Source organism: Grampus griseus (assembly GCF_964374135.1).
Source record: "Grampus griseus genome assembly, chromosome: 1".
NCBI lineage: Eukaryota > Metazoa > Chordata > Mammalia > Artiodactyla > Delphinidae > Grampus > Grampus griseus.
The window spans coordinates 33631026-33658828 of record NC_139017.1 but is presented as its reverse complement, the minus strand read 5'-3'; the positions used below and the strand labels follow the sequence as shown (position 1 = coordinate 33658828).

At 45.5% G+C, this 27803-nt stretch overlaps 1 protein-coding gene across 3 annotated transcripts in view; it reads right to left on the bottom strand.

Moving 5' to 3' along the window:
- The window catches only part of CACNA1E (calcium voltage-gated channel subunit alpha1 E), a gene marked incomplete at its 5' end in the record, with an annotated part of 295319 nt that overhangs the window by 135121 nt on the left and 132395 nt on the right, over window positions 1-27803 (bottom strand). For all 3 annotated transcript variants that reach the window (XM_082675182.1, XM_082675183.1, XM_082675184.1), the window contains one exon: window positions 3943-4046. In XM_082675182.1, the coding sequence (XP_082531308.1) occupies window positions 3943-4046 (104 nt within the window). The remainder of the gene's footprint in view (window positions 1-3942; window positions 4047-27803) is intronic.

Here is a 27803-nt window from a genome sequence, read left to right as displayed (position 1 = left end):
GACTTCCCCACTGTAGAACCTAAGATTTTAGTCTTTGACATTCCCTTCTCCTCCCCCATCTTTATTCTCCCCCATCCTCTTAAGGCAATTATAGCACCACAGGGGCTATCTCAAAATCCAGTGTGAACAATGTACGTCTGATTGACAGCTGAGTGGTATAGAGTACTTACTTTGCTTATATTACTTTAGTGGTAACACTTCTGTATTTTGTGGAATTAATTGCTTAGATTGGTGTGTGTGTGCAAATACATATAAATATTTATATACTCATATACATAGTTTTAGAAAAACTTAAACTCTTGTAGGTAGAATAATACACATTGGGAAACATATTAATTTCATTGTTTTCTTAAACATATTTTTAGAGCCCTCTGTCATCCTACTCAAATCTGAACTTGCTGCTCACTAGGACTTCTGACAGTTATTATCCTTAAGTTCCCTTCATCATCATCCTGGAAATCTCCTTTCTTTCTCTCTAATGAATCCCTTGTTTCCATGAGTCTCGGGGTCCTTCTCTTTCTTCAATTAATTCTTTATTTTTAGTGACTCACATTCTCCAGTAACTTCTTCAGAGAAAGTGTCTCAAAATATTGCTATTCCATCCTCATAGATAATTGCTATTTGGGCTAGGTATAAACATTCTATCTTGGAAATTTTTTTCCAAAAAATTTTTTAGGAACTTCTCTATCGGTTTCTAACTTTCAATGTCATGGAGGTGTCCAAAGCCATCCTAATTCCTGATTCTTTATAGATAAAATTCATCTCCTTACTAAGCACCAGAAGCTTCCAGAATATTATTTTACTCAGATGCTCTGAAATGTCATGGTTTATCTTGGTGTAGTCTCTTCTCAGCTGTTGTGTTGAGTGCTCAGTTGGCATTTTTATTATTAACTCACTTGTTCCCTTTTTTCTCCACACCCACCTCCCATCTCCTTGCCATACAAACAACCATTACACTATATTCAATGTATAGTTTTTATCTGAATGAATTTTTACGAACAGTATATTATGTGTACATGTATTTTTTAATTTATGTGGATGGTATTATACTGTTTCCTTCTTGTTTTCACTAAACTCTTTTTTTAACATGTACATGGTCTTTGTTGCTCCTGTCACATAGTATGTCATCCAAGAGTTACGTTCACCTAACTACTCTCCTAGTTATAGGTACCCAGGTTGTCTCCAAGTCCCCACCATCAAAAACTAATGCTAGAAAGAATATCCTTGCACATGTCTCAACCGATCTTTTAATCTGGCGGTATGAGTTTATTAGTTCTGAGAACATTTTTGGTATTTTTCTTTGTTAATTTCTTCCTCTCCATTTCCCTATTTTCTTTATGGAATTCTTATTAGTTCAATTTTGAACCAATCCTCTAATTTTCTTATTTCTGTTCTACTTTCTGGGTGATTTCATCAACTTTATAATCCAACCGTTTACTATTTATTTTTATTACATTTTAATATATTTACATTAATTAATTTTACATTAATATGAATTTTACACTAATTATTTTACATTAATTTCCAAGAGCTCTTCTTAACTGCTAAATGTTCTCTTTTTTTAATAGCAATCTGCTGCCTTGTAGATAAAATAATTTCTCTTCTATCTCTGTTGATATCAATTATACTTTTAAAAAGTTATCTTCCACTCCCTGCATTATTCCTGTTCCCTCAAGTTCCTTTTTCCTATTTATTATTTTGATTTTGTCTTTTGTGTTGGACCTTTTCTTTGAATGCTGATGACCCCTAGCTGTGTGTTTATATTTAAGAGCAAAGCACAAAAGGCTTACTGGAAATTCCTGCACGAATGGTTGGGGCTTGTAGAATGCTGGGTGTAGTGGTTTGACTGGTGGCCCCCTCCCCCAAAGATAGGTCCACATCCTAATTCCTGGAACCTGTGCATGTTCCCTTATTTGGAAAAAGGATATTTGCAGATGTAACTAAGTTAAGGATCTTGAGATGAAGAGGTCATCCTGCATTATCCAGGTGACCCTAAATCCAATGTCAAGTGTCCTCATAAGAGAGAGGCAAAGGGAGATTCTAGACAGAAGAGAAGGAGGCAACTTGACCATGGAGGCAGAGACTGGAGTGACACAGCCACAGCCAAGGAATGCCTGGAGCCACCAGAGGCTAGAAGAGGAAGCAAAGAAATTCCCCCGTAGAGCCCTTGGAGGGAGCATGGCCCTGCCAGATTTTGGACCTCTAGCCTCCAGAACTATGAGACAATTTCTCTCACACTTTTAAGCCACCTAGTTTGTGGTAATTTGTTGGGGCAGCCTCAGGAAACTAATATGGTGAGCCTCACTGAAGGTGAGGGATGGGACCATTTCTCTGATTACCCTCAAATATCAGGATACAGACGTCTTTTCTCTTCAGATGGGTAGTTCCCCCATAGGGGAAGGCTGTGAACTCCACCACATTGCTACATTTTTGAGAGCCAAGCAGAAGTGGGCTGGGAGCATGACGTTCAGTTTGTGGACTTTCATGTAACACTCCCGTTTTCAGTACAGAATATCAACCCCACCCTGATGTTACTATTCCACGCTTCTCTGGTTCAGCCTCCTCAGAGAGGAAGTCTTCTAACTTTGGCTGGGGGGGGGGGAGCGGGGGGGGTGCGGGGGTTGGGTGGGACAGGCACCTGTGAGCAGTGTCTGGGGGAAGAGATCTAAGGTACTGGGGAGAATGCATCTAGGAACTGGGAAAAATCCTCTTGTTCTAGAATCCCCCCCATACCCCAGCTTTTAGACATACCTGGTGCCTCAATTCATGAGCCTTTCTCTCATTTTGCTTTTTTCTTGGCATTCCTCGCTGGAGGCAGTGTAACCTCAGCTTTTCGTGCCACTAGATTAGTTACCATTTACTGGCTTCAAAAGTTCTGTTGACATCTCTCATCTATTTTCATACCCTCTCCTGTTCTCTTTGTCACTGTGTCCTTTCAATATTTACTTCCTGTGTTAGTGGACTTATAAGAGACGTCCAACTTGGTTCAATCTGCCACGTTTAAAGAGAAGGACCACCTTATAAATTTCCATTTCAAGAATGTCTGCCATTCAGACAAGAGATTATGTTCAGTTTTGCTCAGAAAAATGAAAGCCTCTCTAAGGCCCTGTTTTAGCCCTCCTATTTTAGCCTTTCAATTCCCAAATGAAATTTCCACTCAAGTTAAATTTGGTTGCATTCTAGTCTCCTCACTCTCCATGACGAATCCCATTTCTTCATGTTTGCTTATGGTGTGGTGCTCAACTTCCTGGAATATTCACTCCCATATATTCTATTTTATTCTATTACATATTTTGTATCCCAAGCAAAATCCCAATCCTTTATGAAACCATTTCTGATAGCTTCAGACTATATAGATTTGTCCCTTCCCCCAAACAAATGAACTGTATCTTATATTAGTCAGTAAAAGAACTCCTGTTCCCTGTTTCAAGTGGTTGTGTTGTCTTCTCAGCAAAACGTAAGTTTCTTAAAGGCAGAAACCGTGCCTTATACTTTATGTGCTCTTTGCGATGGCATTGAACGTTCAGTACTTGTTAACTGATGTATACTAATTCAAGCCACAGATATGGAATCTGATGTCCGATACACAATAGAGTAAGAACCTTTTGAGGGTAAAGCCTGTTTCTTATTAAACATCATATGTCTATCAACCAGCACAGTGTTTGACACAGAAGGTCTCTGTTGAGTGACAGAATGAAAGGATGGATGGATAAATGGACTTGCATTAGCTACCATGTTCAAGGTTGTACCAGTCTAAAGACTTTTCAGTTCCTAAGAACACTAAAGATGATTAAAACAACGGTTCACGACTGCCTTCCCAGAATCTAGAACAGCTTTTAGCACATAGGGGCTGCCCAGTTGATGAAGGTTACATGAATGAATCCGCAAGGAGTCAGGAACACTAGTTTATCGTTAGAAAGGAGAGAGAGACATTTGGCTTACCCAGAAAGCACTCCCAGGACGAGGTTGAGAACAAAGAAGGATCCAATGATGATCAGTGGGATGAAGTACAGCCAATTCCAGGTGGCTCCTAAGGCATCATTGGTCTGAAAGGAAGAAAAATGGTTCCTTAATGCTTCATCAGGACCACCCGCCAGGTGACGGCCTCTGTTCCTGCAGCACATTTAGGGTGATGAAAAAGCACAGTGCAATACGGTTAAACGCTGCCTCACTTCACTCCCAATTTAATGTGGTTGTAGATTAACTCATGTTCTCCATGTACGCTGTGAAGGGCACCGTGTCAGCCACACATAACATCCTGAATTGGAAGGGTCTAACACCCTCACTCGGCAGGTAACTGAACCCAGAAAGGTAAAATACTTTTCTAAGATCATGCAAATAATCACTGGTTTTACAGTGTTTGGTGATGTGGGTTCTAAGCCTTTGTACTCTAAACTGGGCAAGTTCTCAAACGACTGTGGCAGGCTGTGTCCATCACTTTATCCCAGGGATGCTGGCAAACACCTTGACAGGTTGCTTGGGAGAGATTAATGTCATCCACATCCTGCTCAGCTCATGACCCTGGGCTCTGGCTTTCCTTCCTCCATCATAGTCCAATAGTACAGAGCTAGATCAGGCCTGGCCCTGGGAAGGCTCTGGTAAAAGAAGGAATAAATCTAGATTTGAAGAGTGATCCCTTGCGCTCTCTCTAATGTGAACACACAGTGAACTAAAAACCGCATGGAAACCCATATTCTGGATTCTTATACCACAAGTGAGACGTAAGGCCCTTGAATGGTAGGGGGCTGAGGGAGGATTATACGACATGTCTTAGCCAAAAAAAGCAAAACAAACATAAAGCAACTCTCAGCAGGATGTCTCATTAAGGACCTTTAAACAGTTTTGGAGAATTCTGAAAAGTCCTAACACATGGACCTCTCAACTAAGCTTTGCCTTGACTGTCTCCCCTCATGATATCAACCCCAAATCTTCCTAACAAGTCCACCTGAATTGCATTTTACATATACAGGGCTTTGAATCCCCCCAATCCCACTCCACCCCTCACACACAAACTTTAATACCTCTTTGAAACTCAAAAGTTTCTGCAAAGATATTTTATTCCCAATTCACTGGAGAAACAAGGCCATCCAAATCCAATGCCACGCCTAAAATTCACAGCTAAATTAGTGAAATGAAGATCTGAACTCGGAATTTCTATTGCAAAGTGTTTCTTATCCCCGTGAGTTACCTTTTTCTCCCTCTCACTACTACCTTTGCAAACATATTTTGATTCCTTGTCTTCCTGCTTCCCATGGACTTCTATGACATTCTATCTTGTTTTTCCCCAAATTATCTCATTTTCCTTCTGCCTCCCATTCAAATATGTCAGTCTATAAAATACAGCCTCCCACTAATCATGGCAGCTATCACTGTACAGTAGATTTTTCCATTAAAAAATAGCTTCTAAGGCAACCTCTTTCACCAAGCTCGTGTCTTTTTGTCTTGCCCCTATGCTGTTCAGAGAGATACGTTTGCAAATGAAGCAGAATAAAAGTTAAAAACAAACAAACACCTTCTGAACTGTATGAACAAAAGCAGAGACCTGCCAATTTCAGTGTATAAGATCTAGGCCCTTTGGTTCAACCAGGTCTGCTCAGTCAAATTCGGGTCAGACCGCAGAGAAAATTTCTCCTGATATCAGAAGGAAGATGCAGAAGAATTAGATGCCAAGGGCCACAGGGGGTTTTAATGGACATAGGAAGCTAGTTTTTCTGAGATAACTGAGACATGGTTCTTCCTGTGAGCTACAGGATGGACTGAATGATCTTTGTATAACTAGCTCTATCTTGATCCATGACTATAAATGCAACATTTTGTAAAGACTGGTTAGCGCGGATGGTTCACCGGTGGTGCTCCAGATCAACAAGTTTCATTCACCCCATGGCTCAGACAGTCAGCCCCACCCTGAGAGTTCTTCGGCAGCAAGAACTGAGTCTGCTCCCAGCACCCAGATCACGGCTCAGCTGCCAATACACATTAGTTGGTGTCAGCAATGGCAATGATGAAATTGTGACTTTGAATCTGTTTTTGGTCCCAGGAGTGACGGTGCTACGTTTTGAGGATGGCTAGAGCAACTTCGGTTGGGTGACTATTTGCCAGAGATGCTGCACAGTGAAGAACAATTCCCAAATTGTGTTCTCCTCGTTGCTAGCAATCTGTAAGATGTTCATGGGTTCTGTGGAAAATGAGCTTCTGGAACCAAAGAAACTGGGGAAACACAGCAGATTATATTTTCGTGTCAGTCTGTGAGAAGATCCACCAAAAAGGAACATTATTAACTTTATTTCCTCCATCATTTCTTACGCTTCCTTGATTACAAAACCTCCTTTTCAACGGCAATCTATTAACATATCAGGAAATACAGCCTGTGAAATACAGGGAGAGAAGGACTTCCCTCACAGGCCCCGAGTCTGGAATGTGCTTCCCAATTCTCTAAAATGCTGCTGATGCAGAGGGTCCTTTTACTCAGTGCGCTGCGAGAATGTTTTGGTTTCGCTTTAACCTACATTAAGGCAAGAGCCTCCACTGTCTGCTCATTTCTGTATCTGGCATCTGACAAAGTGTTTGGCACACACAGATGCTCAACCAATCAATAACTGACCACAATTTGAGTAAGATGATTCTCGTGTTTAAAATATGCCCAACAAAATTCATTCTGATATTCTCCCCAAGCTTTGTCTGAATTGCTTTAAAAGAAAAAACAAAAGTCATCCACCATGGTACTGGGTCCTGTTGGATGAGAAGGACAGAGGAGAAAGGGAAGAGAAGGAGAAAAAGAATATCTGGGAGGACCCCAGCACCAGCGGCTAGGGGGTTAATAACCCTAGGGGGTCATTAAGGATGACTGACAGCTTACAAGGTTCTTCTGGAGAAAGCAGCTTGACAGCTCCCCGAGATTATTCACAAACCTTTTAATAGACTTGCCCTACCCTCTCTACACCTTCCACCTCTCCCTCCGGCTTCCTCTTCCCTCAGCCCCTCCCGTTCCTCCTCTTCAGGTGGCCTCACACCCCCACCTCCCATGCCTGTCAGTGGATCAATGACAAGGCCACCAGGACAGGGGAACACACCTCAGCAGGAAGTGGGCAAGCCCAGGACTTCATGCTTCCCTCCTCCAAAATGGCAAGGTTCTTTCTCATGCTGATTAGAGCTTCAATCTCCTTCTGATTCATCGTTATTAAAACCTTAAAACTGTCCAGTGTAGGAGAGACAACTACTGAAGTGTCTTTTGAGATGAAAAAAGAAGAAAGTAATCGACAACTCTGAAGGCAGCAAGTGCCCTGATACCATATGAGGTGGGACTCAGGAGCGCCAAGCAGAAAGGTACCAGTTCAACTGCAGAGTTGTGACTGTGTTCCCTCTGGGGTGGGCATGTGTGTCTGTGACACAGCAGGGCACGGGAGAGAGGAGGGGCTGCCTGTGTGAGAGGGAGAGCCTCTCCCTTTCCTTCTGTCTCCCCTGTACCCCCTGCTTCTGTGACTCTCCCAAGCGCCTTGCCTGCGGGAGCATCACGCTTCATTCTCCCTAGCAACTCTTCCTTCAGGGCCAGGGGACAGCTGTGCTAAGTCCTCTTTGCAAGATCCCGGGGAAGGAGACCTACAGCTTTCCAAAAATGGTCCACTGGATTCTGGCCCCAGGAGAGTGGACCCTTCCCTGCCCAGACCGCTATTGTGGAGCAGCTGAAGTGTAAACCAGCCCCTCACTGCAAAGACAGCTGCACACAGAGTACCAGCTTCCTCCTCCCCACCATTCATGGAACACCCACTCTGTGGCAGGCAGTACATGAGAGCGCTTTTCTTCGGGAAACGTCCTCTTATTTAAGATGCTGATTCTCCTCCCACCGACCCAGTCAAGCCCCTAGACTTGGCAAGCAGGCTACCCTCCATCTCTCTCACCTGCTGATTCCCTGAGTGACACACACACACACGTGCACACGTGCGCAGGATGGGGCTGATGACAGAGAAAGCGGTCGGGGGTGGCGGCCCACCCTGCACAGGGAGTGCTCAGCGGGTACCAGGCCTGACACAGTGGGAATGTGTTCCTTTGGGAACCTGCCTGACTGGGGGTGGTGAGTGCACCCACTCCCTGCGTAAACAGGCACACATGGCAATTATCACATTAATCTCCGGGTGATGGGGGAGATGGTGGAAGGCAGGGGTGGGAGGAGGACTGGTAAGAAGGATGGAGATGGAGATGACAAGAGGCAGGGGGTCCCTGCCCAGCCCTGGCCTGGGTTGCAAAGGCAGTACTATAGCTCCCATCCTTGGAAACAGGCCTCCATCAGGGTTCCACAAGGTTCTGCAGAAAACAGGCCGAAGGGCCTCCTCCTGGATGTCCACGCCTCTCACAGAGCAGCTCTGGCCAGGGAGGCTGAATGACATATAGCTGAGTGGGGAGGCTGAGTGAATTGGAACTGGGAAAAAAACGAGGATACTTATTCCAGGGTCCTTTCAGAGGGAAAAAAAAAAAGGTCTCTCAGGTACACCTGCTTCCCAGGCTGGAGGTGGCACCCGCTGGCAAGCTCTGGCCTGGCCTGCCGCAGGCTCAGTCTGGGCACCATCGGCATCGTGGGCAGGATAATTCTTTGCAGTGGGAACTGCCAAAACACCTGGGGGCAAAAACTGGCTTCAGTTGCGAACTGCTGGCCTAGAGGCTCTGCCTCAAAGAGAGAGCTTTGGAACTGCCAAGTGAGCTCAGGTCAAGGGAGGGCTGCAGCAGCCACCCTGGGCTGTCAAAGAGGCCAGGCCATTCGTCTCAGCAAAAGCATCTGTCCTAGGCCTCTGCAGACCATCCCGGGGAGAGAAAATTCAGAGAGGGCAAGAGGTGGAGGAAATAAAGTTAACAGTGTTCCTTTTTGCTGGGTCTTCTCACGGGCAAACACAAAAATATAATAAGGAGGCCAAAGACGATTCAACTGCTTACCACCTCCCCTGAGGGAATGACGCCTGGGCATCCGGCACTGCCCAGCTGACTTGCCTCGCCTGGGCCCCTCACTTCTTTCCAGCACCAAGCGTACAGCTCCTTTTCATCCCAAGGGACTTGGGACTCGGAGTCCATGTCTCAGAGCCTAAAGGCCATATTTTGTTCAACAAATTTGTGGACCATGTACTAGGCAACAGATATCCTCCTAGGTACTGGGGATAAATGATGAACAAAGCAGTCTCAGGTCCTGGCCTTCATGAACTAGTGTCATGGGGAGACCCACATTCAATAAGTGAGCTCACACATGCTGTGCGGCTTTAAACCGAGATGAGTGTGATGAAGGGACCACCAGGGAGCTGACCCACAGGTGCGTCTGATCTGGTCCAGGGGGTCAGGAAAGGATTTGCTGAAGCTTTCAGAGTAAAGAGTCACATGACAGTCTAAGAAACTACCTTGGCAGGAGGCAGCAGAGGTCAGAAAGGCAGAGAAAAGGTTTATCATGGAGGTGAAAGAAAGAGGAGGAGAAGGTTAAGATTAAGAAGTCATACAAAACACAGTCATAAAAAACAAACTTATGGTTACCAAAGGGGAAAGGGGGGTGGGGAGGGATAAATTAGGAGTTTGGGATTACCATAGACACACTACTATATATAAAATAGATAACCAACAGGGACCTACTGTAGAGCACAGGGAACTCTACTCAATGTTTTGTGATGGCCTGTAAGGGAAAAAAATCTGAAAAAGAATGTGTGTGTGTATATATATATATATATATATGTATATATATATGTATATGTAACTGAATCACTGTGCTATGCACCTGAAACCAACACAACGTTGTAAATCAACTACACTTCGATTAAAAAAAAAAGATTCAGGGCTTCCCTGGTGGTGCAGTGGTTGAGAGTCTGCCTGCCGATGCAGGGGAGACAGGCTCGTGCCCCGGTCCGGGAAGATCCCACATGTCGCGGAGCGGCTGGGTCCATGAGCCATGGCCGCTGAGCCTGCGCGTCCGGAGCCTGTGCTCCGCAATGGGAGAGGCCACAACAGTAAGAGGCCCGCATACCGCAAAAAAAAAAATAATAAAAAATAAAAGATTCAGAAGTGTCAAGAGGTAGGGGACACGTGAGAAGAAAAACGAGGGCAGGGAATGCTCTCTGGGGATGAACTCCTGCCTTCCTGCGATAGCAGCCCCCGGGGCCCCGTGCGGATGTTGTACTGAAACATACACGAATCATAAGGGCACTCTTAGTGGATTTTTTCAAAACGTACATAACCGTGCAGCCAGCACCCATATAACCCCAGGGCTTCCCTCACCCCTTCCTAGGCACCATCTACTTCCCTCAAATGTGACGTTCTCCTGACTTCTATAACCATCAATTACGTTGGCCTAATTGGAAAATCACATCTGAGCATTTCCCAGCGTGTCCTGAGCTATCCCCGTTCCCTCTTTGCTCAGGGACTTGTATTCAGAATAGCCCCCTCATACCCTGCCTCCTAGCCTCCCTCCCTGTCCGGCTCTCAGCAGCCTGGATGTGGCAGATTCTGTGCTGCCCCCATCAGGTCTCCTTTACCAGCAGGTGTACCCACCCCCTCCCACCCCAGCAGCTCTGAGTGTTGGCTGCTAACGGCTCACACCTGGATCCTCCTGAGAAGTTGGCCCCTGGCTGACAGACCCTCCTCATCTGGGAGTTTATGCCTGTCCGAGGGGGACAGTGACCTGGAACCAATAACTCACCGATGCAGGGGTGTCAAGGGCCCAGCCCCTTCACCTCTGCATGGGACAACTTCTGTGGTGCAACTCACTGTGGAGCCGCCTGGGGGATACGACTGAGGCTAAAACGTCTGCAACCACACCTCTGCCTAGTATTTTCTCCTGACTTATTCTACTTCCCTCCTATCGGTACAGGCTTCTCCCGAAAGCAGTCCATAAATAAATCATTGCCACAAAAATCTCTGTCCCAGAGACAGTTTATAGGGAATCTGACTTAAGCCATTAAATCCCTTTCTCATCAGTGTTTTTTTTTTTTTTTCGGTACGCAGGCCTCTCACTGCTGTGGCCTCTCCCGTTGCGGAGCGCAGGCTCAGCGGCCATGGCTCACGGGCCCAGCCGCTTCGCGGCATGTGGGATCTTCCCGGACCGGGGCACGAACCCGTGTCCCCTGCATCGGCAGACGGACTCTCAACCACTGCGTCACCAGGGAAGCCCTCTCATCAGGGTTTTGACCAGCCTTACAAAGCAGATAACATCCTGCCCCTGAGTCACATAGATAGACGGTGGATGGTGTTTCTAAGGGCAGAGTCACTGCCCTTTGACCACACCCACATTTTAGCGAAAGGACACAATGCCCACCCAGCATACCGTGCAACCACTGGGCAAGTAAACCTTGTGGATTTCTTGTATACCAGGAAGGCTAGCCACAGTCTTGGAAGATTATGAGAACACACTGTCCAATCCATCAGTTGGTAGAAGAGGAAACCAAGGTCCAGGCGAGCAAAGTGAAGGGGTTCCAATCTAGAAGCACAGTGGGTCAACTTCTTGAGGACACTTGACTCTCCATATCTCGTTTGGTTCTAGATCTCTTAAAAGCAATCCTACCCATACTGTCTCCACCTTCTAGGGGAGAACCACATTCAAGAAGAAAGCCAACACTAGGCTCCGGCAGCCAGAACATGAAAGCTGTCTTCCCAGTCCCCAGGCAAGAAAGAAGGGTGGGGGGAGCAGGGGAAAAGAGTGAGGACAGAGAGTCCCGAGTGCAACACAGCCACCTGCTGCCACCCAGCAAGGAGGCAGAACCTGTCAGTCCTGGAGGCAGGGCATTTCATTATGTCTCAGATCCCTGAGCATATCTAATGCATATGCTCAGTCTCCCCCACACCAACAAGCTCCAAAGGCAGCATCTGGCTTGGCCAGGGGCCTGTGACAAGTAATCAAGACTCTCTACGCATTCTGGCCCTCCCAAACCCTCCCAGACTTGATGGCCAGCAGCCACTTTCTCCACTTGCCTGGACGGCCAGTGACCGTCACTGATGCAGCAGTGCCTTAGCCCACATGCAAAGCACCTCCAGGAGGACTTCCTATTGGGCATTTCACCACCTATTCTTCCCCTTCTCTGACTAGTGGAAAAACAGAGCAGGACCAGTCAGCCAAAGAGGAGAACCAGAAAATAACAGCTCGCCCACCCTGGTCCACAGGCGGTAGCATGATTCCAATGAGACCACCCTTGGGAGCTCTGCTCAGCATCATGGACCAGTAAGCACTGCCTCACTTTGGACGTGGGCGGTGATCACCACTGGTGCTGGGCAGACAGGTATTGACGTGTCCGTGAAAATCTATCCTCACGCCTGGGAAGAAGACTCAAGAATAAATGTCAAAGTGAGGGAGGATGAGTAGTGCCACATCTGACCAGGAAGGCTGCCGTGACGTTGTCCACGCCAAGTGAGAGCCTCAAAACCCACAGAGCTCGGAGCCCTGCTGTGGCCTGAAAACTCTTTGGTTAAATCCTAATAATTCCAATATCACTGTTATGTGAGGTTATTGTCACCTCCGTTTCTGAGCCCTGGCCCGGAAGCCCAAAATGGAGATGAGAGATACTTTCAAGATCTTTTAACTGTTGAAGCTGGGTTTGGGTTACACAGGGGCTCAATATTCTATTCTCTCTACTTGTGTGTATGCTTGAAAACTTCTACAATAGAGGGTTTAAATTTTTCCCCAAATAAAACTGTATAGGTTGTTTATATGGTTCAGGGTCACATGTGGATTTTATGATAACTGGGGGTGGGGGGTAGGCAGGGTAGAAATTAGTGATTTTGTTTAAAAATCTTTTTATACTTTTCCTATACTTTGCAACTTTTCTGCAGTAACTAAGTGGTTTTTGTTTTGTTTGTTTTCATGGTCAGAGAAAACATATGGGGGGGAAAAAAAAGCCAAAGAGGAGGTCCTCCTGCCCAGCGACTGCAGCAGGGTGCCGAGGAGGCTGACGTTCCTGGGGCCACTGGGAAGCCGGACAGTTGACCATACAGTGAGCCATCCAGGCCAGGATGCTGCACTGCTCTGGGAAAAGGTGAGTGTGTTGTTCTGATGCCGCCATATGCAGGCTGGCCAAAGTAGGCCACTTAGAGAGGATGCTTCCTATGATGATCAGCTAACGCACATCACCCCTCTACACGGCGGGCTGACCAGAGACTGAATGTCTTTTTGCAAGAAAGTCAAGCACCAGTAAGAGCTCAGAGAATGAGAGAAGACACGAGTCTCAGAAGACCCTTCCTTTGAGGCCCAGGGACAAAGGGTGCACAAGGCTTGACAGATCCTCTGCACTGTGAGAGCTTTGTGTAGGGTCCACTGTGTTCTACAAAGACTGTGCTGATGACACCAGGGCAACAGGTCTTCAACCAGTTCCCCAGCTGGTTCTCGGCTCTATCCTACAGTCCTTGGGGGTCAGTCCTTCTGGTTACCATCATTTACTGCATTTCCATGAGTCCCCGGTCCCGTCCAGCTAACCAATCACTATTTCCCATTCATCTAACATGCATACTGTAACTTTCATCATCTTGCAGTACATAGAGCTAGGAGGAATCACAGCATCTTGCACAAACCCCTCATTTTATGGATGAAGAACCAAGGGTCAAACGTTGATTGCTGAAAGATACCCCACTAGTTGATTACAGAAGCAGAACTAGGACTTCTGATCCCCAGGCTACTCTGTATAGCCCTTGTATTCTCTGCCATATCATTTAGTACTGATAAATATGTATGGCCCTGCTCTCTCTGGTTATTTTGTATGTAGTAGTCTAGCTTCATGCTTTCCCTTGGAAGCTACCTGAAGGTGAAGACCACGACGATGTGTCTTACTTCTTCTGAAGGTTTGGAGCACGGAGCTATGAACATGGCTATCGGATTTCATAAAGAAAGGAGTGAGGCTAGAGATATCCTGGAAGGCTTCCTGGGGCTGTGCCGTCACCTGGACTTGAAGTAGGAGAAGGATGTAGATTGGCCCATCAATGGAGGAAGAGAGTCCAAGAGAGGGAAAGAAGTGGGAATGATGAGGCCACAAAGAGTGGCTGTGGGCAGTGGCGAGGAAGGCAAGATGAACAGTGGAGGACCCTGAATGGTGGTCTAAATGTTTGGATTTGCTCACTCCCCAAGAGCTCTTCCTTCCTTCTACCCTCTCCTCTCTGTGCCAAGCCATGAGTTCCCTCATACTGGAGAACACTGCTCAGTCTCTGGAAGGCTTCCCCAAGGCGTGTCACTCTGCTTCTCTCCAGAATTTCCCAGCGCTTAGGCGTACCCCATAGCAGCATATATATTCATTCAACATTTTTGAGTGTGTACTCTGGACAAGATGAGTGAGAAAGGAAAACAGTCCTTAAGGGCCTTGGTATCTGTAAGAAGGCTAAGTCATGAGTATAAATGCCTATAATTGTAAACAAAACATTAAGTGCTGCACTTGGGTTTTTATTTGTACTTAATTACAGGCCCTCTTTAGATGTTATTCTGTCTCTTTCACCTATTGGTCCTCCCTTTCCATCAGGGTTGACTGGTTCTTAAAGACAGAACTGCATCTTTTATTTCTCTGTTCACTCTCTAATGCCTAGAATATTATTCTACAAACAAGAGATGCTCAGTAACATTGTTGACTACCAGGAGATTGTTAACACCACTACCATTCTTCTGCTTCACAGGCCTGCATGAGTTTCCTTCTCTGGAATAAATATATCATCTGTAAAATGGCATCTCTGTTGACATATAGCAAGAACACTTAGCTAACTCAAATATTCAGCACAGCATATAAGAGCAGACACTCAAGAAAAGAGCTTCAGGTCATCATTTTTCTTGGCTTTCATTCCCTCCACAAAGAGCAGGTGAATTAATTTATCACTGAACATCCCCGTTTTAATTAACGATTGCATGTCAAACACTAGGTAAGGCTGGTAAGTGCAGCTGGTTCCCTGAAGAAGCCCCAGGCCAGTTAGTTTCATTTATTTTGTGGCCACAGGAGCCACTCTTACTCCTTGGTAAGAACGGCTTGAAAGCAAGAAACCATGGCTTTGAAGTCTCTATATCTTCAGATTTCAAGAAAACATGCTCAATTAATCTGCATTGGTGCTGATAATTGGTGATAATGAAATGCCCAGTCCCACATGCCTATTTGTCACCTGAGGGGCTGAGAGTACCTGGGTGAGGCTCTTCACTCTGGTCCTGCTGGATCAGAGTTTCTCTAAGCACACTGGCCTTGGAGAAACACAAGTGCCCAAAACATCACTCCACTCAACTCTCACAGCCGCTGGCAGAGCCTGGCTCAGCCAGAGTCCCCAAGGCAGTCACCTCCACTTGTGAACAGCTTTGTCCACTCACCCCAGCGCTAGACAAATGTTATTTTCTATTTGTTCCATGATGTGAAAAAAAAAATGGGAATCACTGTGCCAGACGACCATCTGTCAGGGACATTGAGGAGGGAATTCCTCGCTTGAGTAGGTGCCTACATCAGACAACAGATGTGGGGTCCCTTCCCACTCAGACCCAGATTCCTCACTGTGCTTCTCCTCTATCTCATGGACTCGAATTCTCCGGTTTCAATTCTACTACTCCCTCGAAACCTTCTCTTTTCTCATCTCCTGATTTCTCCTGTCTTGTTCACTCTGCTGCTGCCCTCCTAGGAATTCACCTTGGTTCTTCTTCTTTCCCCTAAGATACACAGAGTGCATGCCCCAACTGAGCTCTCCCATTGGTTTGGGGGCATAACAATGTTGAAACAAAATACAGATAATAAAGTAATAATGTTCACTGCTTCCCCAATCTGGGAACCATTGGAAAGAAAAATCTCTTTTGGCCTTTCCCATTCTTTGTACAACTTTCGTTCCTGTTCATTAGGGTGGAATGTACTGAGAGCAACCACGATGGGTGACTAATACAGGACTGCATATAAACTGTTGGATGGCAAATCCAACACGGACCCAGTCAGACCTATTTCTGGAAGTACTAAGAAGACCTGATTAAAACATTCTTATCTCCACATTTTCCTTTGACTTATACCCTAAGGCTATTGTAATTGAGAAGTGTAATTGAGAAGGAGAAAGAATCATGGCTTCCATTCGTTAAGCATCTAGTCTACGCTGAACAACGAGCTAGATGCATAACAACCATGTATAGGAGAGGTGCAACTGTAATTTCATATGCTAAAAACAAACAACAACAAAATCGAGGCTCAGAAAACCTGAGGACTTGCCCAAGGCCCTGTAGTCAGTATGTTACAGAACCCAAATCCAAACCCATGTCTGACTTCCTCTTAAGACATGAAATTATGCTGCCTCTTGTATGGTGGGAAAGGGGGAGAGAGACAGAAATAAAAATGTTGTTTTAACGTGGAACATATCTGAGAACAGAGCTATGCATGCAGGTATTTACAACAGCAGTGCCAGCAGAAGAAATAGTTTCTGACCAATTGCATACTGCAATCCCATCTGAATGTTATGTGGTTTCAACTCCTTTGATGTCTACACCTTAAAGCAGTGGTTTCTTCTCTGCCCTCGATGTCTGATAAGGTTGGAAGGACTTGTCACAGCAAGTTCCCTGGCTAGTAGTGCAACAGTCACTCTGTTGCCAGGGTGATCTTGTAAAGTGGGACGAGTGATTCCCAGCCACGGCTGGCTTCAGTCTTCAGAGCAGGGGAAAGCTGTCATTTCTAACCAGCATCTCTCACCCTGTCTCTCTTCTGCTTAAAACCCTCCAAAGGCTGCCCTTGTCAAATCCCCCACCATGTGCGACCCCAGCCCAACCTCTCGGGCTCACCTCACAGCCCCCGCCTCCTCGTATACCAAGTCAAGTGGCCACACCCCACTTCTTGCAATTCCCCCATACGCCACGTTCTTTCATAGCTGTATGCTTCTGCACATATTGTTCCCACTTCCTAGAATACCTTCTCTGCCTTTTTCACTTGGAAAGCCTCTACTCAGGCCCTGATTAAAGGTTACTTTTGCCAGGAAGCCTTCCCAGAGTTGGTTGCTCTCTTCACTCTCTGCACTTAAGGCTACCATGCCACTCAACTCTACTGTAATCATGGCTTGCTGGTATGTCTTTCTCTACAAGACTTAACACCCCACAGGAACAAGGAGGAGGTCTTATTTTTCTGTCTGCCCCAGAACCCAAGTTAGCTCTCAGGAGGTGCTCAGCAAGTGTTCACTGAGTGAACAGATAAATGAATAAGTTAATAAGCTGAATGTATGGCTCTGATTAAATCTAAGACAAGCAAAAGAAAGAAAAGGTGATGAGAAAAGATTTCTTAAAGAGTTAATTAAATGCCTAGAGGTTTCTTTTATCACTAAGAGGGCAGAGTCACTGGATGATTAGAGGGGGTTTATCAGGAATTATCACTTAGTAAGCCCTTCCCAGGTGTATCTTGCCACCGAAGGACTTCATCCTCTAATCCTCTCCAGAAGAAGAAAGGCTTTATCACTCATCTCCGATGAGCTCAGGAAAGAATTAAAAACAAAACTGGTAGCTTCTGCCACTTCATCCAGCTACAGTTTCAGCTGTAAAGCTGGGTTTGAGGGAGGCAGAAAATACAGACTTGATTCTCAACACGAATGTGGACAGTGGTTCCTGCAGGGCCCCATGCAGAGATTAAGGGAACTCTCCCTAATCTCGAAACTAGAATAGTGAAACTCATCTCTCAGCGGACAGTGCGGGGTGGAGTAGGGGGAGGTAACCAAGAGGGGAGAGAGCAGCCCCTTTGGGAAAGCAGCAAAAAATGCAGCCTCTTTGCTGTGGCCTCTGGGCACGAAGGTGATGGGGAAGAAAGCATGTCTCAGGGAAGGTGACCCTGGTTCTCTCAATGTCAAAGGTAAACTTGAAACTTTCTAGATCCCAGCCGGAGGGCTCTGTGTTCTGTCCTCTTAAGCTTGGTGAGGTAGAGATGTTCTTTTTTTTTTTTTTACATCTTTATTAGAGGATAATTGCTTTACAATGGTGTGCTAGTTTCTGCTTTATAACAAAGTAAATCAGTTATACATATACATATGTTCTTTCAGCTGGGAATTCTTTTAAGCCTCCATCTAAAACTGCCACTCATCCTCTCAAAAAATAAGAAATGCTTTGTCAAAAATCCTGGCCATCCTTCAAGGCCTTTGTTATACTCCATCTGGATGAAATGATGCCCTGATCACCCAGCCAGGGCCGTCTGGTGCCCCAGGGGCTTTTTGGACTTGTTTGGAGATCCTCTAACTCTCACATTCAGAGCCAGCCCCAAACCATTCTCTTGGCTAAACCCTGGTGAGTTATTTAGTCTGAAGAGTATAAACTTCTCTAGGCAAACTCTCTTGATATTCAACATGAGGTCACACAATATCAATAAAAGTCAACACTTTTTGGAGAAACTACTATGTACATTTTGCCCACATTTGCACATTTAATCTTTTCAAGAATGCTTTAAAGCTGATAGTAGTACCATAGCCTTTTTCTCCAATGAGGAAACTGAGGCACAGATTGGTTAGCTAACCTGCCTAAGGTTGCACAGACATTAGGGACAAGACTAGAACTACAGCCAGCAGTCTGAGAACTGAAACACAGAAAATGCTCCACACACATGACATATTAATATTATTTAAATAGGTTAAGCTCAGTTCCCTTTAACCCTTGAAAAAGGGGGGAAAAAAAGAATGGATGAATCACTATTATTTTTTTAACATTTTTATTGGAATATAATTGCTTCATATTGTTGTGTTAGTTTCTGCTGTATAACAAAGTGAATCAGCTATATGTATACATATATCCCCATATCCCCTCCCTCTTGTGTCTCCCTCCCACCCTCCCTATCCCACCCCTCTAGGTGGTCACAAAGCACTGAGCTGATCTCCCTGTGCTATGCAGCCGCTTCCTACTAGCTATCTGTTTTATATTTGGTAGTGTATATATGTCAGTGTTACTCTCACACTTTGTCCCAGCTTACCTTTCCCCTGCCCTGTGTCCTCAAGTCCATTCTCTACATCTGCACCTTTATTCCTGTCCTGCCCCCAGGTTCTTCAGAACCTTTTCGTTTTTCTTTTTTAGATTCCATATAAATGTGTTAGCATACGGTATTTGTTTTTCTCTTTCTGACTTACTTCACTCTGTAGGACAGACTCTAGGTCCATCCACCTCACTACAAATAACTCAATTTCATTTCTTTTCATGGCTGAGTAATATTCCATTGTATATATGTGCCACGTCTTCTTTATCCATTCATCTGTCAGTGGACATTTAGGTTGCTTCCATGTCCTGGCTACTGTAAATAATGCTGCAATGAACATTGTGGTACATGTCTTTTTTTGAATTATGGTTTTCTCAGGGTATATGCCAGTAGTGGGTTTGCTGGGTCATATGGTAGTTCTATTTTTAGTTTTTTAAGGAACCTCCATACTGTTCTCCATAGTGGCTGTATCAATTTACATTCCCACCAACAGTGCAAGAGGGTTCCCTCTTCTCCACACCCTCTCCAGCATTTATTGTCTGTAGATTTTCTGATGATGCCATTCTGACCAGTGGGAGGTGATACCTCATTGTAGTTCTGATTTGCATTTCTCCAATGATTAGTGATGTTGAGCATCTTTTCATGTGTTTGTTGGCAGTCTGTATATCTTCTCTGGAGAAATGTCTATTTAGGCCTTCTGCCCATTTTTGGATTGGGTTGTTTTTTTGATATTGAGCTGCATGAGCTGCTTGTATATTTTGGAGATTAATCCTTTGTCAGTTGCTCCATTTGCAAATATTTTCTCCCATTCTGACGGTTGTCTTTTCGTCTTGTTTATGGTTTCCTTTGCTGTGCAAAAGCTTTTAAGTTTCATTAGGTCCCATTTGTTTATTTTTGTTTCTTTTTCCATTTCTCTAGGAGGTGGGTCAAAAAGTATCTTGCTGTGATTTATGTCACAGAGTGCTTTGCCTATGTTTTCCTCTAAGAGTTTGATAGTGTCTGGCCTTACATTTAGGTCTTTAATCCATTTTGAGCTTATTTTTGTGTATGGTGTTGGGAAGTGTTCTAATTTCATTGTTATACCATCTCATCTAAATATTTTGCTTACCTTGTGCAAGGAGATTGGTGTCTACTTCTAAGCCTCTTATCATTTGCAGGTGATTGTAATATTTATCACACCAGACAATGATTATTTACTTGTCAGTCCCCTGTACAAATTGTGAAATCTTGGAGGACAGGGTTTTGTGGTTCGTTGTATAGCGTACCTGCTATAGTACCCTGAATACTGCTCAATTAACATCTGTTGCACGAAAGGGTGAATGAGTAATCAAATCCTTTAGAATCGAAATGTAAAGGAATATTCCAGCCATCACTAGTTCAAATTGGATGAACACAGTCTAGAACAGTGGTTCTCAAAGGTGGTCCCTGGTCCCCCAGCATCAGCAGCTTTGGGGGCCTTGTTGGAAATGCACTGGTCCGAAGGTACCAGTAGAGACCTTCGGATCAGAACTCTCGGGATGAAGCTCAGCACTCAGCCATGTGTGTTTTAACAAGCGATTCAGGTGATGCCTGCTAAAGCTTGAGAACTAATGGTCTAGGGAAAAAAATAAGTCTGCCATGGTAGCCTCAGTTGCTATGCTGTTGTATCCAGGAGTGCAAAAGACAGATCTGAGGAAGGAGAAAGTCTGAGGTTGAGTGGGGAGGAGAGAAGATGACAGAAGGGTGTGGGGAGAGATGGAGAGGGAGGAGAAAGAGGGTGGGTGAGAAGGAGAGAGTCATCTCCTGGGAATGAAATGGGTTCATGATCTCAGCAGCATGTTGCCACAGCAACAGGTCCAGCACCTCCCCCACCCCCTCCCCAGGATGACCAGGCATTAGACACACCTACGCTGAGGCCTGAGCCCTGCAGAAAGATTTAAGCTTCAGCAAGTTGGAAAAGCACAGTGAGGGGAAAGCTTATAGAATTAGCTCCCCACACAGGCTCTGGCCCCCAGGTGCACTCCTGGAAAGGTCGGTTCTTCCTAAGGTCAGTGATCAGTCCCAACAGGCGGTGAAGACACAGCCATGTGGGTTTGCTCCTCTGCACCCCAGCTCACAGCCTGGCTAGGATGGCTCTGCTGCCCTACAGAACTCACTGTGAGAAAGGATGAGTGGCCTAGAGGAGAGGGAGAGAGCCCACCATGCTGCAGGGGTGGAAGCAGAGGAGGGCATAAGGAGACAGGGCTCAGAGACCAGGGATGGATTACTCCAGAAGCCAGGGCGGGCGTCCAAATGGGGAAGGAGAAGAGGAGCGGAGCTTGCATGCAGATTCAAGGGGCTCAGGGGGGAGAGCAAAGGGGTGGTGAGGAGCAGAAGGCTCTCAAGAGCATCTCGGCCCTTTCCTGGAAATGGCTGGAGCTTCCAGGGCACCCACAAGGCAAACGCACATCCGACCGGCTTCCCTAATAAAGGCAAGACAGGGGCTGCAGGAGGACACTGAGATAAGCAAAACGCACAGTGTTCCATATGCTCGATGGAAATAACTCCGGGAAAGCGAGTTTACAGCCAATTAGACATTAAAAGTAAGATATAATTGCTGTTGCTATGTTTGTTTCCAAGAAGAACTGTGTTATGATTAGACTAACAGGCTAGTGTTAGAATTCTGAGCAAACTGCATGGAAGACTTAGTCTCGCTTTGTCTCCGCGTGAGAGAAGAAAGAAGGTGAGAAAAAGATGAATCAATAAACCACCACTATGTTCAAGGTCTCCACCCTCTGAAAACCCCTGTGAAGCCCTGAACCGTGTTTTGGAGGGGGAGAGGGGAACTAGGGGAGAATATGCAGAGATTTCTCCCATCGGATTCCTTCTAATCCGCATTAACAACCCAATGAAGTCATCACAGCAACTCCCATTTTTATGGATGAGGACACAGCCCAGAGAAGTCGAGGAGCATGCAGGTCATAAAACAAAGACTGGGGTTCGAACTTACCTCTGCCTGACTTCAAAGACCATGCTCCTTTACCCACAACAAAGGGCATAATTCTGTCCACAAAAATGGAGGTGGGGAGAACTGGTGGTCCACAAGTTACCCAAGGGCTGTGTGCTATTCCAGCCAGAACTGGGTGTCTCTCACTGGACAGGTTATTCCTGTGAGATGCTATAGTGTAATGGGAAAACACTGCCCTCACCTCTTATTAGTTCTGTGACAGTGCGCACATCATTTAAACTCTTAGTGCCTCAGCTTCTCAACTTGAATAATGCGGGTGATAATCTCTCTCATGAAGCAGTGCTGGGAAGATTAAATGAGAAATATAGTGTGATAGTTAACACCCACCCCACCCCACCATGTATTAGCTGTGGGATCTTAGGTACGTTACTTAGTTTCTCTGCCCGTCAACTGATTAATCTCTAAAACGGTTGGACTAGGAATAATGCAGCTAAAACACTCAGCTCAAGGCGTGGCATGGCACGCAGAAAGCATGTGATAAGTGGATGCCGTGTGTTCTACTTCTAGCCAGCTCTCCTCCTCGGAGAGCACAAGCCCATCCCACAGCTGCTGGGACCATCTGTCCCTGACAGCTCACAGCTGCATCCCTCACTGGGCATTGCCCTGTACCTCTGAAGGGGCACCTAGCTCAGCTGGTGTGGGTCAGCCTCTCCTCTGTCCGACTTTGGTCTCCTCACTTCCTCAGGTGTATCTCCCAAAAGCACACCCCGATCAACACTCTGCACACAATTCTCCAGTGCAGAGTTGCTTTCCAGAAACCCCAATCTAATCTATAGGATCTATATCTCAGTGCTCAGCAAAGAGTAACTGATAACAGCAATTATGAAGTCTTCAAACTCAAAAGGCTATGATACTGTACATGTGACTCCTGGAAGCTTTACAGAATTATTGGCCGGACTGTACATTCTTTAAGGAGCAGGACCATGTCTTAAATGTCTTTGTTTCCTTCAAGCACCCTCAAGAGAGCACATCCTCTAGAAACATATTTGACTCATACGGGCTATATTTCTATTCAGCCCAGAATCAAATCCATCTGCATGGGTCCAGGGGGTACACATTTCATTTCCACAGCATTGACATACATGGTTCATAACCAGGACGTGCAGAGTCTCAGCAGGAAGGAACTTTATAAATGAAATCCCTCTGACAGAATAACTTTGTAAAAATGGGCCACGCAAATCAAACAAGGGAAGTAGGTTATATGAACTATTATTAGTATTCTTGAAATATTAAATATTAAACAAAGTTCACATCTGTAAAGATAAGTGTTTCTGACCTGACCCTCCAGCCTCCCTGAGAGAGAGACATAAGCTCCTTGGGGGACAGTCGATCCCAGCACAAGTCTCCTTCTACCCCGCCTCCTACCAAGGTGACACAGAAAGCCAGTGACAGTGCTTGGAATAGAAACTAGTTCCCCTATTCCCAAACCTGTATGCTTGGGTTACACTATATCCTCTGTAATTTGCTCCCGTGGAAGCGTAGGTATAAGAGAAAAGGGGAGATGCGCAAACTTGCCCTTTTGGTGCCGTGAAACAGGTTAACCCCCTGCTGTTGATATTTCCTCAGTGATGTCCATGTGTTAGCTGCAGGGTGGAGAATGTGTAGCTGCCAATACTGCATCAGCTCATTCAGTTCAAGGTGACTCTAGTTCGGTCTGAAGTCCGTGGGGCTCCACAGGGATGAGTTCTTTCCTCAGGACCCCCAGACAGACTTGCTGCTCTTTACATCTGTCTGAGTTCTGGTGGGTGGGGTCTTGAGATCCACGGAGCAGTATTCCTGTCACTTCACGAAGCCCAGGCTGAATCTCATCTCCCTGGGCTTGTGGAGCCAGACAGGAGGCCCTCGGAAAGGCCGTGTCGATCGTGTGGCTTCCCTGCAGCCCAGCCAGAGCCATCCATCAGAAAAAGTGGTCAAACCAAGGGTTCCTCAACTTTCCCTTCAGCTTGCAACGAGAGACAGTAAAACAGGCATTTTAACAGGTGAGCTTTCGGCATGTTCCCTGGAAGCCGAGGAGCGAGCTTCTCCTTCTCCTCTTCCCTTGGAGTGCAGCTTGCGGGGCGTGTTCCCTCTTCCCCTCAGCTGCTCGGGGGTTCCCTTCACTCTGAGGGGCAGCATCCAGACGAGGGGCCGGCAGGAGGTCCTGCGATGAAAGGTCCATCGCTGCTGCCCTGCCTGCTGCCACCGGTCCCCGGGAATACAGCTCCAGGGACTCCCCGGAATCCTCACACACTCCAGCTATCTCTGGGCTTACTGCACTACCTATGCCCAAAGCACTATGCTGGGGGAGCAAACTGTTCGAGACACTCCTGGACCTCAGGCAGCCTAAGATGTAGTCAGGGAGACTGGAAAGTGCAACAAATCAAGGCCAAACAAATGATACACCAAAAAAAAAAAAAGACTCAGAGAGGGGAATAGGGTCTGAGGGCCTGAGGGGTCCTATAAGACGTTCTCAGAAGAAAGGTCATCCTGGGACCTGAAACATTAGAGCTCTCTGCAGAGGATGTCCATTCTCGGCCAGAGGTCTCCACAACAGCCCAGACTCATTAGCACCCAGCCCGGGCCGGGCCAGCATATAATCACCTAATTAACCGAGCATCACGCACCTGGCTGGCAACTCGGCCGCCCTGGGCACCAAGCCTGAGAAAGCGCCCCTGTGATGCGGCGTCAGGCTGGGTTTGTTTGCTCTTGGAGAGTAGGCCTCCAAGGAGCACCTCCCAGCTGACAGTGACAAGCCAGGCTCCTTCCAGCCAGGTCTTCCGGCTCCCTGAGGACAATTCCAGAAGATGCTAGCCTGCCTGGCCTGAGAGGAATCAGGTCAGAGTTGGAAAAAACAACACTAACACTTGGAAGGTGAGCAGGGCTCAGAGTCAGTACAAGCAGAAAGTCTGGCATATAGTAGGCAATCGTGCATGTACGTGTGTGTGTGTGTGTGTGTGTGTGTATTTTTAAATGATAACTAAGGTAAGAAATTGATAAATGAATGAATGAACGATAGGGCCTCAAAATGGAGAGGCTAAAATAAAACAGGTGTAGTGGGTGGTGTCAATTACACCACTCTGTTCTAGGCATGATATTAAAGTCCCTGGCAGGAGGAAAGACGTTCACCTCACTTGGCATCATGTAGCTGTTTTCTAGCTGGTTTGAACAACCGTATGGCCAGACGGGAGCAGATGGGAACAGAAAAACCATCCTAATCGGTTCTTAATCTTTAAGTACTTGTGAAATTTTAAATTACAAGAGCAATGAGCCTTAGGAATAAGTAATAAACAATACAAAAAGGTATAAAGAAAGCTTTAGTTTCCCCTCACCTCCACCCCATCCCACTGTGTTTACACCATGTCCATGGCCTGATGTGTATACCTCCCCACCTATCTCCATGCACATTCAAACTGACATATAGCACTTTGCTATTTGTTTGTTCTTTTAACGGGATCACACTATACACATCACTCTGTAACTTGCTTATCTTATGTAAAACACGTTAGGAATGTCCCTACAGGACAAACACATAGATCAAACTCATGAAAACACGCCATACACACACCACAGGGGCACAGACATACACAGAACCACAGCTATGTGAGTAGGGGGTCCACAGATCTCCCTACTGCTGTTTGTTTGCTCTTGCTTTGGGTGCTGTAAAATAAGGCTGAATACTCTCTCTTGCATATGATATCCATATTGACTGGTCTTTTAATTTCAGTAGGTGCATGTCTCAACAGTTGGGCTTACAGGGTCTAAGGCAATACCTATTTTCAGTATTAATTCCCCTAAAGGTTGTAGCAATGCACCAAATACTCCACCAAAATTTCACGAGTGCCTCTTACTCCACATCCTCACAGGCACTGGATGTTATGACCCGTAAAAGTTGGCCAATCGGATGGATGAAAACTGGGTTTTATTTAATACTTTATTTTGCATCTTTCAGGGGTCTCAGCACCATTTCAGGTGTTTAGTAGCCATTTAGATTGCCTTTTCTTTGAACTGCTTACTCATACCCTTTGTTCTTTTTTTTTTTTTAACGTGGTTGTCTTTTTTCTTATAAATTTGTTGGGGCTCTTTGTATATCAGTTCCATCAGAATTTGCTTTATGTCATTTTTCTCAATCTGTCAATTGTCCTTTGACATGACCTAAGGTGTCCTTTGCCACAGAAAATTTGTAATTTCTTAAGGTTGCTGAGTCCAATATTAGAGTTCCCACTGGAAATTAAAACATTCATGTTCTTTTTTCTCTCCGTCTTGTTGGGGGGTGTCCTGCTTCATGAATAATAAGGTTTCAGTCTTAGAGACTGAACTTACAGACTGAAATAAGGCAGTTCATAGTACAAACTCCACAAGCATACTTGACGGAAAAGTGGAGAGAAAAATAGTAAAATAACCTCTCCTGATGATTAGGGAAGCAAACGCTGTGAACAACTTTTCACCAAAATTCACTCCACGTAGAAGGCTAGGCAAAGACCATCAACTGCTGATTGCTTGTCCTGACACCTGAACCACTCAACACCGAAGTCCACCATGCCTCTGATCCTGGTCATCTTGGGGGGTGGTGGGAGGCCACCACCCAAGCAAGCTCTGCCTCACATTTTCATCTCCTTGAGCACTCGGCTCTGGCAACATCTATACCTTCCCTCACCGCCCCAGGCCAAGGGACTCTGATCTAATGGGCCTCCCCGCACTCCTTGGTATATCACACTTACCTCTGGATTGATAATTATTTACCTGTCATTCTTATTTATATTCCCAACACCTATTACTGTGCCTAACACACGGTCTCTGCTCCTTAAGTAGCTGGTGAAAGAAAGGAGCAAAGAAAAAGGACAAAACTGAGGAAGAAGCATTAAAATCCAAAGCTGAAGGTTCGCAGCTAACTGCCAACTCAAGATCAGGAATGAATCTTAAACATTGCTGAAATTACAGGGTAAGTTAATAATAAAAAAAAAAGATTCCATTTACAAAAAGCTGACTGACACATAAAATTTCAAGAACAAGCCTGGTTCATAAAGAGAAGCCCGCCTACACTTCAGGCTTGCTCAGCTGCCACTCTCCAGCTACCATGTTTCACTCTGGGACGAATGGGTTTTGGTCAAGGATAAAGTCTAAATATTCATTTTTCAGACTCTTAATGAGTTTTTAGAATGATCACTATCATTCAGCCCTAACTGCAGCCAATTTTCTCTGAGTTAATCTTGCCATCAATACCCCACCTAAAGACTTTTCTGTGATAAAAAATGATTCCTGGGATAGTGTTCACACAATCAAGCTTGCACCTTCCAGAAGCAGAAGTGACACGTTTTTGAATTGACTATCAGACTACAAAGGCCACCAGCAATGAGCTCCTGGGAGAATGGATTTCAAATTTTTAACAGAGGAAAGATAATCTGGTTATACAGATTCCTCCTTTAGAAATAGAGTCCTGGCTTCCTCTCTGTAAGTGCTATGGACATCCACTCTCCGACTTGGCCTCATGTATGCCCTGAGAGTGAGTGTTTCCATTCCTGAGGAATGCTGAAGAATCTAAGAAAATGGAAGGCTCCTGAGACACCCACAGTGAGCAGAGCTGGACACATGCGTTTGCAGTAGGACAGTTGAACTTTTCACCTAGGATGGGGTTCAAAGGTTGATGACACTGGCCAGTTACTTAAGGGACATACAGACCATCTCAACCCCTCATCATACCATCTAGCTTCTTGGTGGTTTTTTTTTTTCTTCAAAGTATGATTACGCAGTCCCATGATTCTAGCTTACAGCATTAGGGAAAATTTCTAATGATCTAAACATGAAATGCCTAATAGAGAAGTAATTTAGCTCACTTGAGAACTGAAGTGAATATGAACTAAATGTCAATAACGGGATGGAAGAAGACTAGACAGAGAAAGCAGAGGTGGGTTGACAAGACATGACATTAAAACAATGAAATTATTGTATCGCAATTCCAAAAAGTTTAGCAACCT